The sequence below is a fragment of the Anabrus simplex genome, chromosome 9, assembly GCF_040414725.1.
Source record: "Anabrus simplex isolate iqAnaSimp1 chromosome 9, ASM4041472v1, whole genome shotgun sequence".
NCBI lineage: Eukaryota > Metazoa > Arthropoda > Insecta > Orthoptera > Tettigoniidae > Anabrus > Anabrus simplex.
In genome coordinates, this window is record NC_090273.1 from 45,841,982 (window position 1) to 45,863,066 (window position 21,085).

Sequence of the window (21,085 nt, forward strand, 5' to 3'; positions counted from 1 at the left end):
TTTACGGTGCGCACTGTATCGTCTGGCGATTAATCCTGGGTGTAATAATTACGCTAAACCTTAGGTGTAGTTATTATGATACGTTAAGCTAGTTATAATGCAAAGCTTTTACAGCCATAATAAAATAAAATTATTATGAAAACTGTCCACTTAAGTTCTTCATATTGTGACTTCTTTTAATCTCAAGTTCAAAGGTCAAGAAAATTGTACTTTGAAACTACGCTCGTCGAAAATTATCGTCCAGTTACCACGTGATCTTATTGGATAATGTAAACCAATGAACGTCACGAATTTGGTCGTAGCGGATTGTTATGTTTGCCGAGCGAGTGGTGCGGTGTAGTGACGATGGCCTGCAACCAGCACCAGAAAATTCTGTCCACTGTTGTTCAGCTATATATGTATCATAGGTTTTACTCGCACTAATGGTCGATTGATCTCTATAAAACTCAGTGAATCAGAATTTAGGTCACGTGTATTCATCCCCATTGAATGAGTGTAGGTGCGATGAGATAACGGTAATTTTCGTTGTTTTGCATGTCATGCCCTTGTTATACGTTATTAAAACGTTCTGGGGTTGAATTGTTGCCTAAATCAGATTAGAACTGTACTGTATTGTTGAAAAATAAATTTATAGTTTAAGGTTGTTTTCATCTTTTCAGTTGATTTTCACCAGTATTAAATCATGAATGAATAAATATTTGAAGTAGTTCAAATACACCATAATAATCTTCCTTCCTAGGATTTGCCCCATTGCCGAGTCTGCTATTGTAAATACTCTGTATAATTCTATGAATTAATCTAATATCGGTTGTGAAGTGCCTATGGCCAGTTTTAGACATTGCTTCCACTCTTATTTTCAGAACACTTTAAACTGCTATTTTGTAGGATAATTGTTCCAGAATATCTTTACCTTATAATATAATTCTGTTTCAGAGCTCCCTGTCTGTGATGAGGGGATAATTCACAGCATACCTAACCTTAATACTACATTGGAGAATTTGATAACTTGAACATTGCTAACTGTTCTTTAGGTAAGTTGAATTTCATAATTCATATCAGTTTTGGTGTAGTGAATTGTGCATAGAAGATACGGTTGCCTTTTTGTTGTTTTCTCAGGGTTGAAGGATACAAACCTCAAAGTTAACCATCTCCTATGAAGAATTACACTCCTTTGGGTACATGAGTGGGCTTACATAATGTATCACTTTGTACTATTTATCATTTCAAAACATATGTGCTTCTTGATGAGCTTTTAAGTTTAGAGTTCATTGACCCTTAACCCCAGAAATTTGTGACTGTTTGTAACTTACTGTCATTCATGAAAAATGAATTAGATGATTACCAAGGATCTAATCCAGCATACACCTAGGCTATATGAAAGGAAAGGAAAACTGGTAACACTCTCAGACAGTGGGTTGCATTGGATACCCTTTTGGACCAATGTGATATTCACATAATTATGTGCGCGCGCACACACACACACACACACACACACACACACACACACACACACAGAGTCTTGTCAAGTGAATGGTGATTTTATGCCTCTCATTGCTCAACATTTATGCTGTAAACAGAACAATGGTGGTTGATGTACACTCTCTCCCTGTTAAAAGCAGTGCCTTTGACATGTATGCTGATGACTTGCAAGCTTACTTCTGCTTCAGTCCCACTGACACACCTTCTTATATAAAGCAGAGATCTCTCATTTGGTCAAATAGAGCGCGAATCATAACCTCATCTTAAATATGGCTAAGACCCCGCTTATTTACATAGATTAAGTCCACACAACATTACAGACGCATGGGAAAACTTTCACCCTTCACATCAAAGATAAGGTAGTCAGTGCTATGAGGGCCATGCAAATTACGTGACTTGTCAGTGGAGACAGCATTGAAACTTTTCAAAGCGAAGGTTGTCCGTATCATAACGTGTGGTCTCTTGGTCTTATTTGGGATAATCTCAGTAAGAGTAATTTAAAAGATCTGGAGAAAAGTTAAAGCCATCTACTTAAAGAAAGTGTTATGCTTGTCAAAATACACTCCATCACAACTCACTTATGAGCTTTCTTCATAGAAGATCTGAGATCAGCTTTACAACTGCCATCAACGGAACATTATTCCCAACTGCTCCTAGAGGTCCAGCAAAAGAAGAAAGAAATCCCTTTAGATTTCTACTCCATGGCAGCAATGACATCCACAGAATGGAAAGGTCCAGGCTATGAGCTTCGTCACACCGTAACACGCTTTGCGATCCACGGTTTTCATCACAAGACCTGCGCAACGAAAGTGTACCATCACCCACGTATGGATTGCATATGTGTCCTATGCAAAAGACATTGTGATAAATATCATGCTCTTCTTTGTACAGAAAGGCTAGTGTCATTACGAGAGCTCTGCTCTGAGTTATTTTATGTATTATTTTATGCACATTGTGCACTCTTCTCCCATTAATAAGAATTAGGTTTGCACAATACTCCTGGAAATATTTATCTCAAATCCCTTGCAATGATAAAGATTCTAGACACAGATATCCCTTACAGTGACACAGTTATCAGTCTAGATCTAATTTTCAACAGAACCGTATCCTGATGTGATCATACGTCAAATGTGTCATTCATGCAAATCTTGAAACTCAACATCTCGTGTACTCCACTTTACATGCAAAAGCTACATTTGTTCCAAGTTCAATATTCCCAGTCATTGAATGTGGTTTGTTCATATATGAGTTATCTGAAACTTTGAACATCAAATCACAGAAGGTGCAAAATGTGTGTGATGTTCATTATTTTGCAATTGCTGCAATGGTTGAAATTTCATGAACGTTGCAAGATCTCGGTAGTTGTTGCTATGCACAAAATTCTGAAAGTGAAGACTCCGTTCTACTAGACGAAGATGACCCACTTCGCTGTTTTTTTTTCATCTGTAAGGTTTTCTCTATATAATACAGAAGACGTGTATTAAAAGACCACTCTTTTTCTGTTTCCTCATTTTTTTGGGGGGTACATATATATCTTGCATTCTAAATAATTTCATAAAAAAATATATTCTTACATACTACATTTGATGCCTTGTCAGGCGCATGCACACCCACACAGATTTTCTGCCCCAGCCGAAACTAGTCCCTAATTAATTAATGTAATTTAGGATATTACATATTATAGTATTGAAAGGTGGACCATTACTACATTAATTTAATAATTATATTGTACTTACATTTTCTGTCACGACGGAAACGGAAGAAAGACCGCGAATCCTTCTGCACTTCATAGTTATTGCAGCCAAACACAGCACACATCTTTCCACTCATATTGAGAGGAGATATAAAGGAATGAAACATGCAACTATTTACTTATGTCAACTTAATGCAAACGCATAAATAACGCCAAAAACTTCACAAACAAATACACGTGCTCTTATGGCAGAATCGGTAATTTCAGGTCGCTCCACTAGATAGAGCTCTAATCGCCATCCCTTGATATCTCGCAGAGTGTCGCGTATTGTCTCTACTGTATTTGTTTGAACCTACTATTTCCTGAATACTGGCCTCACTTAAGCTATCGAGCTCATTATTGATATTCATACTACAAGCTAATCTCACTGGAAATTATAATCGTTTGAAACAAAATGACAAATCATTTGAGTTCAGTGGAATTCCTGGTATGAAAACTGTTTTTTCCTTTTTTTCCCTTTTTTAAATTTTTTTATTAGGATTACTGCCTCAATGAGTGTGTTAACGAGCTGTTTCAGTAAGTATCTGCTTTTTATTCAAGAATTACAGAAAATACTCGCAGATATGCTCAAGCAGCAAACTGTTATGGTTCTGAGATCACCATCTATTGTACTTCTCTGCATTGACATGTTCTTGATATCTTGCAGAATAATTCCTCCCTGTTTGATATAAGAAGTATTACAATCTGTGCATTTGAGCCTATATATCTCTGAATTTAAAAATCTTTTATTGCTTGCAACATGATGGCGATTGAACAGTAATTGTTGGTTATTATTATTATTGTGTGAAAAGCTATGTTAAAATGAGTCTCTTGAAAATGTTTGTAATTTGGTAGGCCTATATATTGTTCTCTTTTAAGCTATGTTCGAGATTTACTTTTTATTTTATTTATTAATCTATCAATGTAGTCGTATTTTCATGAACTAGCTATAAAAACATTAAGTGTTGGAAGGTGGAATTCTTCTTTTTTTTTTTTTTTTCATTCTTAGTTAATACCAATACAGAATCAAAACAGTGATCTTTATAAGAAGTGGCAGATGTAGCAAAAGCAATGGCGTAAACTCCACAATTGATTGTTAGGCAAATGATCTACACGGTGATAAACATTGGGAGAGGAATCAGGAACAGCCTAAATATAAAATCCTTCTGCCATGGCAATAAAGTAGGTATTAGTGTTTAAACTATTGTAAATATTAATGTTGAAGCCATCATAATAAACACTCCAGTGAAAAGAGAAAGCATTTTGTGGTCCAAAATGTTTCTCTGGAGACAATATCGCAAAACTAATAATTAATATAAGGTTTGTTCCAACAAGCAGTTTGCGTACGGTTTTGTATCGATTCATGAACTGATGTAAGCGCATGCGCAAGCTATGTACTCGTTGGGAACCGTCGCTAAACAGCAGGCTGTTGGAACGGTTTGTGAACGGTCAAGAAAAACTACAATGCGCATGCGTTCATGATTACGCGGGAGACTCCTGTTTGAGGATAAACAAACAGCTGTTCTTGTTCATCTCTGCTAAACAACTTGTTAGGCCTACTCAATGCAAGGTAATTGGCAATAAAATGACAACTAATAAAATTTTAGACTAATGGACCTGTTTCTAAAATAATAATGACTTTATTCCAGAATTATGTGAATTTATAATTCTACCACGAGTACTGGCAGTGTAAAAACCAATGATGTAGACGGTTCTCTTCAGACGATAGCCACTGTCACCTGAAAAAAATTACTGATCACAATTTTTCTTCTAAATTATTGCCAAGAGGTGAACTTCTAAATACTCTGCTAGTCTGGCCCCACAATGTAGGGAGCAACGCGTCCATCTGTCACCCGGCAACCCTGGGCTTCAATTCCTGGCCGGGTCAGGGTTTTTAATTGTAACGACGTCCTTTGTGACGTCCTTAATCTTCCTTTTCTCACACACTACATTCCACACTATCGCCATTCCAAATACACGCAGGTTCATACAGTATGGTGCCAGTAGGGGCAGAAGATCCACATGGGTCGACGTCCCGAACAAATAGCATTTTTTTTTAAAATACTCGGAAACACATCCAAAATTTTTGCCTGTGGTCACAAACAGCTCGCATTCATGAATTCATTAATAATAACAGTGGTTTACTGTGAAGACATATGGTGATAAATAAAATATACCTGTATGGAATAGTGACCTTTTCTATTTATGTAAGAGTTGGGATCATTTACAGGATTATCAATTTCAATATTGCAGCCACCTATGGCACCAATGACACCTGGAAATCCACTTTCCCTGAAATGTTGCTCAATATTGACTTTCTCATCTTCTGTAGGCCAAGTGATCACTTGTGGAGGTAAGTTGCTAATGAAGACTGTCAATCGTTTGACAATTCTATGTAGAGAGTTCAAAGAAATGTCAACCGATCTGCAACATCCTGGAAACTTGCAGTCTGATGCCCAATAAACGACATGAAAATTTGAACCTTAATAAAGGAAAAGCAACACTTAACGATTATTATCATCATAATCATCATCATCATCATCATTATTGCAGCTGCAGACAAACCTGACTCAGTGCAGAAAGTTTTCCACATTGGCCAGACTGATGTTTATACTAGTCACTTCCTTCATACCGTTCTGCAATATTTTCCATTTTCTCCCTACTGACGCAAAAATGATCTTTGAACGTTTCATTGTCATAGCGAGGTACTGTTTCTTCTATAGGCGCAGAGCGAGAGAGAAAGAAAATTTTGGTTACCAAATTATGAGTTGTCCGCCTGTGTGGTGTAGTGGTTAGTGTGATTAGCTGCCACCCCCGGAGGCCCGGGTTCGATTCCCGGCTCTGCCACGAAATTTGAAAAGTGGTACGAGGGCTGGAACGGGGTCCACTCAGCCTCGTGAGGTCAGCTGAGTAGAAGTGGGTTCGATTCCCACCTCAGCCATCCTGGAAGTGGTTTTCCGTGGTTTCCCACTTCTCCTCCAGGCAAATGCCTAGATGGTACCTAACTTAAGGCCACGGCCGCTTCCTTCCCTCTTCCTTGTCTATCCCTTCCAACCACTCCTTCCCCCACCAAGGCCCCTGTTCAGCATAGCAGGTGAGGCCGCCTGGGCGAGGTACTGGTCATCCTGCCCATTTGTATCCCCCGACCCAGAGTCTGAAGCTCCAGGACACTGCCTTTGAGGCGGTAGAGGTGGGATCCCTCGCTGAGTCTGAGGGAAAAACCAACCCTGGAGGGTAAGCAGATTAAGAAAGAAAGAAAGAAAGAAATTGATTTACTCGTACATGTAGTGAAAATAAATATCATTCAAACATAAGTGCAAACAAGTAAAAAAAAAAAAAAAAATTAATAACTTGCCTAAATCTTCATTTTTCGCTTTTGGGATATTGTAATATATCCCTAGATCATCTTCACTGGAGTCCGAGTTCATAAGATCATCAGAATTTATTTTATTTATTTATTTATTGGTTATAGAATGTCCCTGTGAGCTAGTGGCTTAAAAATCGTCATGCATCATTCTCGTTTTTATCTCATGCCTCTTTATTAGTGGGTAGTCAAATATGACTTTTTAACTGCATAATTGTATAACAACACCGTAATTCCATTTATTTGTACGTGTAACATGTCGTCTCCTCGCGCCAGATGATACCGATCAGCTGTTCATGCTTCACCAAGTGACAGCTATGGACCATAATGCACAGCTCACACTTATTTTGGTGTACTGTGCATGTCTCTGACGAGCAGTACTTGTTCTGGAGCACGAACTGCTTTGCCAGTCTGCAAACTGGTTCAAGATCGGTTCATAGTCTGTTGGAACAACCGACTCCAAGTCCGCATTTGAGTTTGAATGGTAATTCTAAATTCCCATGGAGGGAATTAGATATTTTTCCACCAATAGAGCATATCAAAAATCAGATCAAACATTAGATGTATGGCTTTTCAGGCGTTTGCTCTATTAACCAGCATTTCGTCTTAGGTCTGACACTAGACTCGTCAGAGTGGGATGTGTCAGATCTAATTCCCTCCATGGGAATTTAGAATTACCATTTGGAATTGCTAGGCGGACATTAATTCCATTGTGGAGTTTTATCTCCCGTATGCAGTTATCAGACTGTGCCACATAAGAGGCTTCTGATAAGTTCACCTGCATACACCCCAGCATAAGTGGGTAGGGTCTGACACATCCCACTGACGAGTCTAGTGTCAGACATAAGACGAAATGCTGGTTAATAGAGCAAACGCCTGAAAAGCCATACATCTAATGTTTGATCTGATTTGAGTTTGAAGTTTGTTGGAATGCTCTTTCCATACTGCGCATGCATCAGCCAGTTTGTAAACTGATCCCGTTGTTGTTACAACAAACCTATAATCTCCTGATAAATATTCATGAGATTCTAATTCGCTCATTAAATCTGCCATTATAATGCTAGCAAATGAAGACTTTGTCTACTATCCAGATACTTAAGTGCACAGAACACAAATACAGTCAAAACTGTTTATTGCGACATCACTTTGAACGACGTATTAGATATAACGGCAAAATCTAACGGCCCCGTCTAAATCCTATATAAGTTCTGTATTGAAAAAATCACGTAGCATGACGTCGCTTATTATGACATCGCATAAAACTGCTTATTCTTATCACATTTTTGGAGAAATGTATTGACTATAACCTTCAATGTTTATTTTTGTTTGTTACGTATTTGGGGATTGCTGACTATAATGTAAAGTTTATTTTCAAACTTTTGTTTTTGGTACGCTGTAGATTTCAAATCAATCTGTCTGTTAAATAGTTAAAGTAAGCATCGCTGTGAAGATGTCTCAAAGAAAAGGGAAAGTGCTTAATATTGAAGAAAAAAAAAAAACAGATAATATGGAAATTACAAAATGGGGAAACAAACGTCAGTATTGCCAAGGAATTGGGTGTATCATACATACTCAACAATTTCTAAAATTTAAAAGGACAGAGAGAACATCTCATTTATTAGCAAAGACTGTGTGCGAAATCGATCAGTTTACGTTGTTGCTACCTCTTTCCTCACTTACTATTTTATATTTTGCTGACATCATATTGCTGTGTGTATCTATACTTTGTAAGAATTAGAAGAAAATTTCCTCTCAGTCCCACTCCACATATACTGTATTGCAAATACAGTACTTATTTCACTTATAATTGTTGAAGTTTTAACTTGATTCATGTTAATTAGCCTTATAAGTGTGCAGCCTAAAACTTACAGATATATTTTTAGCAAAAAAAAAAAAAAATCCCCACGCCCAGCTTGTACGACTGTCGCCTATAACGACTGTTAATTGGTGGTCCAATTGGAGTCGTTGAAATTATTATTTGCTAATAACTCTCTCTGTACTGCGAATACATCAAAGCAGGCAACAGGACTTGGTTTAGTCTAATGCCATTAGATCTTAATGTTACTACTTGCTCCAAAATGACAACCTCACTGCACTGAATGAGAAGCATCGACTGTTGCCTGTTTTCGCATTCAGTATGCAAAAACAGAGAATAGAACTTGGTTCAGTCTTATGCCAATAGATGACCAACAAAATGGCAATCTCACCTCGTTGAATGAAAGGTATTTTATCGAGAAAGAACAAAGCATATGAAATTCCATTTCAGCCAAATCATATCTCTACCATAGAAACACCTGAAATGAAGCATCCAAGGCATTCTGGCTCGTCTTTGTATGACCAACCCTTGTCCCGTTTCCCTGCAGGGTCGGGTATGAAGTGAGATGAATCTTCGTATTTAGTTTTTACGACCGGAAGCCCTTCCTGATTTCGACCTTATAAGAGGAGTTAATGCGATGAAATGAATGACGTGATATATGATAGTAGGAACGGAGAGGGTGAAGCCCAGTGCTGGCACATAGGCTATTCCTGTCGAATAGCACCAAGGGATCTGCTCAAGGCTTTATGTTTTCATCCGACAGACGAATCGCCATCAACAGTGTCGTATGCTCTCACTCCATATGAGCACTATGGGGAGGTTTGGAGTTTCATCCAGGCATTTGGCTCTCATTCTAGTGATTATAAAATGTTTATCACCACCTCCTCTACCGTGCTGCCCAACATTCTTATGGTAAAAATGTTTTCAAGGAATGGGGGTTTGAACCAGCTAACCATGATGTCAGACCGTATAGACTTCACGCATTAACGACTATGGCCACCTGGCAGGCTATTCTATCTCGTGCTTATCGATAGACATAATGTATTTTCACACTCCAGAACAGAAAAAAAAAAGATACATTAATATCACTGAAAGATAGTATTTTTCATTGAACAGTTCAAGTATGATGGTCATCATTGAATTGTTATTGTAACCCATGTCGGGTACCAGTTTAAGTAGTTTTCGTTTTCTCAATATATCTGTGGAAGGAAACAGTCAGGATGTATGCCACTAGATATAGCTGTGTACCTACGTCGTCATGTCGAATGAGACAAGTTCACTGATACAAATACATTTTTCTTTTAAAAAGTACAAAAGTCTTGATCGTGACAAGTTCATTGTCATCGTCTGTCGCCACTACTCATTTCCGGGAATTTTTCCTCCTGCAATCTTATTAAAGTCTGTTGGCTCTGTGGAGATGTCGCTGATGACTGATCAAGCCAATATTTGCATGAAACATGTGGCTATACAAGTCACATCTAAACGTGGGTGGAGGACGCAGTTGGATCTGATGTAGTTTCTGCTTTTCATGGGTTTCAATTTCTTGTCTATGACGTGCCTGCTCAAACAGTGCGACACCTTCTGCAGTAGTTTTGCGCCAAAGAACACAGTTTTGTGCAGTTCTTGCCCAGGTGTTAGCATTTACGTTGGTACTATTTAGAATCTTCTTAAGCTGGTCTTTATAACGTTTCAAAGGAGCACCTTGAGGCCTTTTGCCATGACCACCCTCACCGTAGAGAACTTGTTTAGGCAGTCTGTAAAGAAGACATAACAAACTATAAATGGCACCAATTTCAGCTGTTGAAACATTCTTGTTTTCTGAATATCGTTGTGAATGACAGACAGAATAGGGATTATATATATTGTTCCTTTTCTTGCTTCGTATGGATTCTAGGCTGATTCCGACTTTGCGGATTACATTGCTCAAGCATATTACAACAGCTTTATTGTAAGAAAGTGTGCTAGAACTGGAACCCTCCTTATTTGAGAAAACGGAGCTCTGTTTCAAATATTTTCTTCAAACGTTAACTTTTGTAAATTTTCCAAACAATTTGGACATATCCTGTTCTATAAGGTGGCAGTTTGGCTATGTATTTAAAATTCACATCAAAACAAACTGTTATTGCCCCTTACATGTAATACTGAACTTGAAACTACTGTTTTATTACTTGAAAATATCAATCACTTCATGCTAGGATTACCTTGTATTCCTGTGTGAAGACAGTTTGAGAATCTTCATTAGTTATTTTAGGTACTTTATAAAGATCATAATCATCATTCATATTTTACCTTTGTCTCCTTCATAGTTTCATCCATGACCATTATGAATAACAATAGTTTCATTCCAAAACCACTGTCCTCCCCATGTGTGTCTGGACCCTGCTGTAACAATTTTTGTACATTGCTTACATATATAATTTGTTTTCCAAATACATTCTCTTGCATTACTTTCCTTACCTTTGCTCTGGGTGCACTGTTGTAAATCTTTTCTAAAGGAATGTCCTCACTGTATCCCTTCCTTATTCTCAGAGTTTTTCCATTAATTGCCCTGTACTACCCCCTGTGGATGGGGGTCGCAGATGAAGAATACACCCATGGTATCCCGTGCCTGTCGTAAGAAGTGACTAAAAGGGATCCCAGAGGCTCTCGACTTGGAAGCGTGGGTTGGCGACCATGGGGCCCTTAGCTGACAGCTTATAAATCTCATATTTTGTCCTGTATTGGCTCTAAAGTTAAGTTATAAGGAGATTCCCACCTTCCAATACTTATCAGTTTTTATATAATGGTTTTATTAATTACATGGTATAATCCAGCATCATCTCTAGGACATGTTTCATTCCGATTATGGAACATCTTCAGCTAAAAGATTTGACAAAATGGCAAGACAGTTAAAATACATGTGATAGTTATGATGATAAATCAGCTAAAAGTTTTGACAAAATGACAAGACAATTAAAACACATGTGATAGTTATGATGATATGATAAAATGTTCATTCATGTTGGGTTAAAATTTCCAACAAGTCGTGTCCAAGTGACGAAGCAAAATCGGCGTAAGGGTTCTTCTTTATGTTGGAGACATGTATACTTTTTAATCTTGAAGATAAAATTGGAGATAAAAGATTTTCTTAAAGTATAGTTTAAAAAGTTTAAAAAGATTAAAAAGATTAAAAAGTAAACACATCTCCAACATAAAGAACCCTTACGGCGATTTTGCTTTGTCACTTGGACACTGACTTGTTGAAATTTTAACCAACGTGAATGAACATTTTATCATATCAACATAACCATCACATGTGTTTTAATTGTCTTGTCATTTTGTCAAAACTTTTTGCTGATTTATCATCATAACTATCACATGTATTTTAATTGTCTTGCCATTTTGTCAAATCTTTTAGCTGAAGATGTTCCAAAATCAGAACGAAACATGTCCTAGAGATTAAGCTGGATTATATCATGTAATTAATAAAACCATTATATAGAAATTGAAAAGTACTGGAAGGTGGGACTCTCCTTATAACTTAACATTAGTCCTTAGCTGATTCCTGGCATTGCTTCCACTTACTTGTGCCAGGCTCCTCACTTTCATCTATCCTGTCTGACCTCCCTTGGTCAACTCTTGTTCTTTTCCGACCCCAGCGGTATTAGAGCATTCGAGATCTAGGGAGTCTCATTTTCACGCCCTTCGTGGCCCTTGTCTTTCTTTGTCCATTACTTCATTTTTCGAAGTGACGGATCCCTACTTCTTTCTTCTTCTTTCTCTTTGTCTACCCCCTGTGGGTGGTTGACAAAGGCAGAAAATTAGCCCATGGTATCCTCTGCCTGTCGTAAGAGATGATTAGAAGGGGCGACCAAGGGATGATCAAATTAGAATCATGAAACTACTCGCGATTAGTACCACCACGTGGGGAACACCGTGGGTCGCTTTTACTTGCGTGTAGTACCACTGTGTTGGGTACCAAATAGGTTTGTGATTAGTAGCAAACGAGGGCTCGACGGCTTTTACAGTACCTGTGATTAGTAGCACTGTATGAGCGACACCAAGGGATGAAGGAACCCATGGTGCTGGTTTGCCTATGGTTAGTACTCACTATATGAGGAATACCACGGGATAGCACGAGTCCCTGTGTTTAGTACACTCAGGTGATGAACACCATAGGTTTGCGTTGCCTGTCAAGGGCGCCACAATATGCAAAACACATTAGGTCTGTAATACATGGGCGAATTTCATTACCTGTGAGTAGCACCATAATGCGTGGAATACCTGCGAGTCTACGCTACTCTTGATTAGTACCGCAACATGACAAATACCATGGTTCTATTTTTCTAGCGATAAGTACCATTACGAGGGGCCGATGACTTGGATTTTGGACTCATTTCGAATATAAGCATCATCGTTTCAGTATCGTGCTATAGAGACAGTCCCTTGGTCAGTAATACTATTGTTCTATGCCAGCTTCTGTGCATGTGGGGCACTGTGGGTCGGTTCCACTGATTGTTTTAAATTCATATCCATCCATTCATTCCTCGTCCTCGCGTTTTAAATTGTGGTCAGTGGAGGATTTTGGGTTTTTAATTTGTCATTTCATTTCTTCTCATTTTGTATCATTAGGGGCCAATGACCTAGATGTTAGGCCCCTTTAAACAAGCATCAATCATCAATCAGTTGCCCCGTACTGAAGATGGGATCTAGTGTTGATCTTCCATTTCAAAAGCCATATCGCTCTTCTTGTAAATGCCCTTCCACCTTTCTTCTCATTCTCTTCTCTTGTATCCTTTCAAATATTTTTTTCCTACCCGAGGTAAGAGTACGATTCCTCAATAATTATCACGTATCTTCTTGCACTCCTTCTTGAATTTAGGTATTATTACTCCTTTATTCCAGTCATTTGGCACAAATTTTTCTTTCCAGATAAATCTAAATAGCCTATACAGCCATTGTAGACAAACAGTTTCTGCTGCTTTTATCCTTTTGTCACTTCCGATACACTTCATTCTTTCTGCATTTCCCACTTCCATTCGTTTGACAGCAGTTTTCATCTCTTCCATTGCAATTTCACACTTGGATTCTTATCATGCTTTCTTCTTATTTTGCCGTTGCTCTCTCATTCCACTTTGGAGTCTCTCTTCTTTTTTTTTTTCTTTTCTGTTACTTTGTTTACATCCCTTCTAAGATTCAGAAGTTAATCAAAGTAATCCTTCCTTCTTTATCGCCACTGGTTGTATTATGTTTTCTTTTTCCCTTTCACCTTCTTTGTGTAGGCCCTTTCTTTTCTCTTCTTAAAAGTCCATATAGTATCTTTTTGTTGCTAAACACATCCTCTTCCAACTCTTGTGTAAATCTTCCCAGCTTTTCTCAACTTACTACTAAATAACTTTCTTACAAATTATTTTCATTTCCTGGTACTTTCTTCTGTTTTATCCACGTTTATCTTATCATGCTTTCTTCTTATTTTGCTGTTGCTCTCTCATTCCACTTCGGAGTCTCTCTTCTTTTTTTATTTTTTATTTTCTTTTTTCCTTACTTTCACTCTTTCAGCAGTTCTGCCATAAGCACACACTGCACAGCTTACAAGTGCCTTCTTGAACATGTCCTATTCCACTTCCACACTCTTCACCACTGCTCTCGGTTTCAATTTATATTGGAATGTTTCTTTTGCTACAATATCTTGTAATTTGTGTCCTTTTATCTTTCATTTTCACTATTTCTCCTACTTTCATTTTTGCTACTGTTACTTTATGGTCTTCATCTAAGGCTACTTCTGGCAAGGTACATCTATCGCATCCCACCATTGCATTTAAGTCTCCCATGACAGTCACTTTCACATCCTTTTTATCTCTCTCCAGGGTCTTCAGGAATTTTTCTGCATCATCTTTTCATCTAGGCTGGAGTGCATACACTTGGATGGAATCCTTAACTCTATTCTCTGTTCTTAGCTGTATTTTTATTTCTCGTATTACTTTTGTAATCCACTTCATCTACATACTCATCCAAGATCATGTTGGTTATTATCCCCACTCCACTGCCTTATGTCCTCCACTCCAATAGAAAGTGTATCCTTTCAACTTCTTCATTCCTCTCCACTTAACCTCACTCAGTCCTATCACATTATATCTATATTCTCCTTCTCCATGAAATCAGTCACCTCTTCTGACTTCCCGGTCAGTGACATGAGGTTGATCATTGCCGCCTTCATAATATTCTCAACTGGTTGCCCACTTCTCACAGCACCCCCAGCATAAGAACTGTGCATCGCTTCTGGGGAACACCCTAATTTTTTCTGAGGCTGATTTAATTAAAAGTGTCATTTTCATTTTAGGTTATTACAACGGAAAGTCATTTTAGAGCTACTGGCAGTGGGTGATCAGGCCGCTCATAATGTGGAGTACAGAGACCTTTTGCAGCTGCCCCAAACCTGGGATACCGGGTGAGTTGGCCGTGCGGTTAGGGGCACGTGGCTGTGAGCTTGCATCCGGGAGATAGTGGGTTCGAATCCCACTGTCGGCAGCCCTGAAGATGGTTTTCCATGGTTTCCCATTTTTACACCAGGCAAATGCTGGGGCTGTACCTTAAGGCCACAGTCACTTCCTTCCAACTCCTAGGCCTTTCCTATCCCATCGTCGCCATAAGACCTGTCTTCTGTGTTGGTGTGACGTAAAGCCATTAGCAAAAAAAAAAAAAAAAGGGTTATTTACCTCTGCCTGACTTGAGACGCTGACTGTATGGTCTACTCATTACCGTAGTAGGGTGATTATAGCCAGATAGTATCACCACGGCTCTTTTATAATATAGACATATAAAGTCAAATGCATCGCCATACAGGAGTGAAATGTAAAGACTTCCACTCCTCAAGATTTTGGCATTTTGCCTGGAATTTTTAGTGTTGGCTGAATAATGACAGAACCTTGTGTTTCTCCGGAAGTGGAAGTTTTTTTTCTATATTTTTCTACTTGCTGATAGTGAATCAAACCCACGTCCTGGATGAACCAAGCCTACCTGTGTTACCTCAGCTGTGCAGCCCCTTTATAATCTTAATATAAATCCAAAAATTTCCAACATTTTCAAGATAAGCATTGTTTTTCTATTACCATATTCTCATTGGATGTCTGCTTTCATCAGAGGGTCTCAAATCTGAAAAGAGTGGGGGTATGCGTGTAACACCCAAAAAATATCCTATATCAATTTATTTTTCATTCTACTTGATAGGAGACACACAGATACATCTAGGACTTAATATGAAAGGAGTGTGTGATGTAAGAAGAATAGGAAAATGTTATCTTAAATGAATAATTATTTTCATGATTTCATGCAGGTCCTAATAATTTTGACATTTTAATAATAGCTAGTGTAACAAGAGAACTTTAAAATTGAAGTTTTCCTTATGTTTTTTGTGGCCAGGAGTTGAAACTTAACTGAGAAGGGAAAAAAGTCAAAAGTTAAATGTAAATTTCATTCACCCTCTTGTAACATTTAATCCAAAGTAACAAGGTCTAATTTTTGTAGGCTTAGCACATGGATGAATTATGATGGCTGATGCCATAACTTGTATTTTTTTTCTTACTCTATCTTGTTTTTGGCCTACTGTCCAAGGTGGAAGACTATCATTACGCACATACCCTTGATATCCATATCATTATATTACAAATTTTTTTTTTTCATTTTTAACAGCAAATGCTATTCAGTCTCTTCACGAGACGCTGTCCAGCGAACAAAGCATTCCAAACATCATACATATCATTATAATGAGGACGACGAGGAAGTTGTTCTAGCAAGGAAAGGTAGCTGTTCCAAATGTCACTCATAACTGTTACACAAATAGTTCTTCAAAAGTGCAGTTGAGCTCTCTAGAATCCATCAAGGCCGTGATGTTTACAGATTTGACACCCAATCTAAACAGCCAATAGAGCTTTGCAAATCTGGCTGTTATTCTGTCCCTAGTTCCAACCATAAGACCCACTACTTCTACAGATGTTACCTTAGTATGAAATTGTGTGTTTGTAGACATTGAGTCCTGCTTGTTGGAATGGGTATCAGTTGGCCATGTGGTTAGGGGCGTGCAGCTGTGATTTTGTATTCGGGAGATAATGGGTTTGAACCCCACCCTTGGCAGCCCTGAAGATGGTTTTCCGTGATTTCCCATTTTTCACACCAGGCAAATGCTGGGGCTGTACCTTAATTAAGGCCATGCCTGCTTCCTTCCCATTCCTAGCCATCTCCTACCTCTTCATCGCCATAAGACCTATCCATGTTGTTGCGACATAAAGCAATTTGTAACAAACAGGAATGGGTATCAAATTCATGTTCAGGGTCCTTAAGACTAAAAGGCAACTAGAGAAAGGTAGCATATTTTCTTATCAATTACATTTATTGAACTACAGGTGTTTACTAGTTCACTCATGTTTTGAGTTTTCCTTCTACACACAGTTCATATTCATGGACGTAATAGAACATACAGCCCTTTAACCCAGCAAACACCTGCTCTCCACCAAGGCCTCTTGCAGCTCAGTATTGTCTACAAGAGCAGTTCACTACACAACTTGCTGCACTTCCCCACTGGACTAGAATGACTCGCAACTGTCTTATTACTTTCTCGCGGATAACTCAAGACTAACTCGCTTGCGTCTGCTCTGCTGTTTACATAGGCCAGTGGAAGATTCTCTCATATATTGCTCTTCCAGATCGTTCTGGGTATCTTCTTAATTGTTAGTCATTTTCCAGCTTCTTCTAAGGAGCTTTGTTATTGTGAGCCTCAGCAATTGGTGAGCAGTATTTTGCTTGCTGTTAGCCCTGCACATGTTGTCGCCTCTTGTTGGGATTGTAGCCTTCCCTGGTTCCCATGCACTTTCAGCCTTCATTGTTGCAAATATCTGTTTGCTTAGAGGATCCATTAAGTTTAAGTCCATGTACTTCCTTGTGTACGTTTTGCTGATGTTCCTTCAAGGCATCATTGATCATTGTTTGAATACAATGATAAGACATTTTTAAAGATTACAGATGTCCAAGAAGTGTGTTATTTGTAACATCCTGTCTTTCACAGGGTATAAAATATGTTCCTTATTTTGTGTGTCAGCCATTATCATCATCATTTCTCCTAATCCAGAAGCAGCCAGATTAGGGTTTGTCCTTTTTCTACATTTTTTACTATGTCCTTGTCTCTTCTTTCTGTTGCTCCCTACCCTCACTAGCATGTAATTATCCTTTGTAGTCTCTGTCTTCTTTTCTGGCTCCTTGTTTCTGATTAAATTGTTTATTTTTGCTGGGATCTTTTTTTCTTGCTAATTTTTTATGCTTAATACATAGTGCCCATTTCATTTGTTAAGATATCATCTTTGTCAGATTTTTATTTGTTTCTATTTCTGCTGCTGTAACATAAGTCGTGTGTACTAACTATACTTTTTTTTTTCTTATTCATTTTCTAGTGTGAATAAGATGGCTTTACGAGACCTGGTGGATGGAGAGTGTGGGCGGGCGAACTCTCTGGTTCATTTGTCATCACATTTCCTCCAAGATCGTTCCCATAAAGAAGATGGACTTCGTCATCAAACACCATATGAAGACACTTTTACAAATGCTGATGCAGATCAGTTGGTGCAGGAATTTCTTAGTGAGACGCTTTTTCGCCCTCCCCAAACATTTCGGATGGGTTCGCTGTTGCAAGAAATGCGCGAGATGGAGTCGGCTGCCAGTCAACATGCACCTATTCAGGCTCCAGGAGTAGCTGCTAGCTTAGCCAGCAATGATCCTGACTGGACACAGGAATTTCTAGAGTCTCGTAAGCAGATAGATGAAGGTCATGAAGAGAACATTTGGGATTCTGTTCAAGAGAGGCCATTAAATGAGCCCATCGAGGGTTCAGAATTTAAAGAATTTCTGGATAATGACTTTGCTGTACTTCAACCTGATGTGGTGAACGGTAGACCTTATGGCTTTCCAGAAAGGAGACCTTTATACATGGATATGCCTCGTATGAATTTATGGAGACAGTACTTTGGCACTGAGAATGAGGATCCTCTGGCAAATGTTGCTGGCTTGGATACTGCAGATGAAGTCGAAGAGGTTTGGGATGATGCTATTTCTGATAACCTAAGTGATGCTAAGACAGTTGTACTTCCGTCTAATGAGGAGGCTTCAGCTGTTAAAGGTGAAGAAACTTTACCGAATAAGCAATCCACTTTGGATGATCAAGGTGTATTTTCTTCAGACTTGTGGGTCAAGTTAACAGAAAGTTGGCAAAAGCTCCTCAATCCTAATGATCCATCATGGGGCTCTGACCTTTCTGACTACAATGACCCTTATAAACAATATCCCTTCGAAAGTGAAAATCCAATGAAAGATCAACCCAACGCCCTGGAGGAAGGCAAACGACGGTTAGAAGCAGGGGATTTATCTGGAGCGGTACTTTGTTTTGAAGCTGCTGTTCAGAGAGATCCTGAGAATAGTGAAGCTTGGCAACTGTTAGGAATGTCACAAGCAGAGAATGAACAGGATCCTCAGGCAATTGCTGCTTTAAAGAGTTGCCTTTCTTTGGATCCTGGCAATTTAAAAGCTTTGATGGCAATTGCAATCAGTTACACAAATGAAAACTACCCATATCATGCCTTCCATCATCTCAAGGAATGGTTAAGGCACAATCCGCGTTATTCACAACTTGTGCCCCATGAAGAATCGTCCTTTCCTCGTATTGTCCCATCTTTTTTAACAGGCGATATACATAAGGAAGTGCAGGATCTTTATATTACTGCAGCAAGGTTACATCCAAAGGAAGACATCGATCCTGATGTACAGTGTGGTTTAGGTGTGCTGTTTAACTTAAGTCGAGAGTATGATAAGGCTGTGGACTGTTTCAAGGCTGCCCTGCAGGTGAGACAGACTGACTCAAGAACCTGGAATAGGCTCGGTGCAACTCTTGCGAATGGAGACCGCTCAGAAGAGGCTGTTGATGCGTACCATCGTGCTTTAGCTTTGGCACCAGGTTATGTTCGTGCCCGGTATAATGTTGGTATTACATGTCTCAACCTGTCTGCATATAGGGAGGCTATTGAACATTTTCTTATTGCTCTCAACCAGCAGGCCCAAGCAAAAGGGATTGATGGTACAGCCCGATCTTCCATGTCAGATAGTATCTGGGGTACACTGAGGCTTGTCATGTCTCTTAATAATCGACAGGATCTCTACGAAGCTGTTGACAACAGAGACTTAGCTAAGTTAAACGAAGAATATGGAATTGACTTAAAAAAAGGAAGTACCATTCCTAGTTCTTAATATTCATTATTGAAGTATGTGCATATTTCTTTGATGGAGATTGTATATACTGTAATTTAATATAAAATATATTGTTTGGTAGTTCATTGATTAGTTTGGTGCTCTCAGGTGATTCCGCGAAACATTTAGTGATACTTGCTTTTAGCTGAGTGAGCGTCATTGGTTGCAGTAGTACTGCCATCCAAATGGAACTGAAAACTATTTGAATTGATATTATGATCGATCAGTACGCTCTCCCATTTTACCATTTCCGCAGTCATCTTTACGTCATGTTTAGCAAACAGGTGTTTATGTGCACGTACAGGGTCTGGAAATTGTGTCTGTTTCACAAGTCATCATAGTTAAGGGTACCATAGTGTAACCTGTTTATTCCAAGTAAGGGGAAATGACCCTGAACTATGATATTCACTTGGTTTTTACATTCTAAGATTCTGGAGATGTACCAGGAATTTCCTCGGCCTTTGAAAGTCAAGTTTTGACCTGTAATTCTGTGCCTCGCTGCATAAATGACTATAGTATTTGAAGTTGTGCGATTATGCTGCCAAATATCACTGTGATACATTATAGATTCATTTTTGGTGGTAGAAGTTGCCAATCCATTTAGCAAAGATAAACGACTCCTGATTCAGCACTAGGAATCCGAAGTATCACTAAAAGTTTCGGGGATCAGTACACTTACAGCAGGTTTGGATACAACTGTTTTGGTGGATTCCACAAACATTTTATATGTGCAATAGTATTTCTGTGGTAGTCGTCCATGACATAGGCAGACCTTTCTAGGACTCATTTCATCTTAGCCTTAAATTTCAGCATAGAAGGATAAAATGTGTTCTGTAATTGTTCAATATTATTGTCAGCTGGGAACCTATAACTTAATATTAATGCAAATGTATTTAAGCTACTTGTTCTTACCCAAACTTTGTTTTATATTATCTCTTTCTCTCAGAGAACAAAACACCAAATCCATTCTTTTCACAGTGTGCTAGGCTTGACAGACAAATAAGCAACAGCTGTATCCAGGGTCACCCATACGGGCAGGGGGTAAGGGGGAAATCTGTGTGTGCAAGTGGGGAGGGGGCGGGAATTTAATGGATTTATTATTGGAATCCCAATAAAAGAAAGCTGGGTTAAAGTTTTAGTAAACTGTCCTTCTTAAGGCACCTTGCCTTTGCTGGCAAGATACAGTGCTCTATATCTTCTGGTATGGGCTAGAACAAATTTATAACTTTCATTCATCTATCTCAGTCTTATCCTTGTTTTTCCTTGTTTTAACAATATGAAAGTGACTGAGGTAGTTTAAGCAATGTTATTAACACTGTTCCTTACACAGCCAGTCCCTGTTATGATTGGTGTGAAAAATGTTGCTCATAGGGTCAGTTGGTGCGTGTGTTTTGGTGGATTTGGCAGAGTGCTATGCAATAACAACTACTTA

The 21,085-nt window shown here is 38.7% G+C and overlaps 1 protein-coding gene across 4 annotated transcripts; it reads left to right on the forward strand.

Annotated features, from left to right (window-relative positions):
* Nucleotides 1-326: 326 nt before the first annotated feature.
* Nucleotides 327-20,907, forward strand: LOC136880823 (peroxisomal targeting signal 1 receptor). Of its 4 annotated transcripts, none has more exons than XR_011018697.1 (3): nt 327-515; nt 934-1,031; nt 14,711-14,818. XR_011018697.1 is itself a non-coding variant. In XM_068229193.1 (3 exons), exon 3 carries the CDS (start codon nt 17,821-17,823, stop codon nt 19,651-19,653), a length of 1,833 nt encoding a protein of 610 aa, XP_068085294.1. In that variant the 5' UTR covers nt 327-515; nt 934-1,031; nt 17,811-17,820; the 3' UTR covers nt 19,654-20,907. The 4 variants fall into 4 exon arrangements, 3 of the variants coding, with proteins under 3 accessions (XP_068085294.1, XP_068085295.1, XP_068085296.1); XM_068229193.1 differs by lacking the exon at nt 14,711-14,818 and adding an exon at nt 17,811-20,907; XM_068229194.1 differs by lacking the exon at nt 14,711-14,818 and adding an exon at nt 17,811-20,907 and having other exon boundaries at nt 327-499.
* The last annotated feature ends 178 nt before the right edge of the window (nt 20,908-21,085 follow it).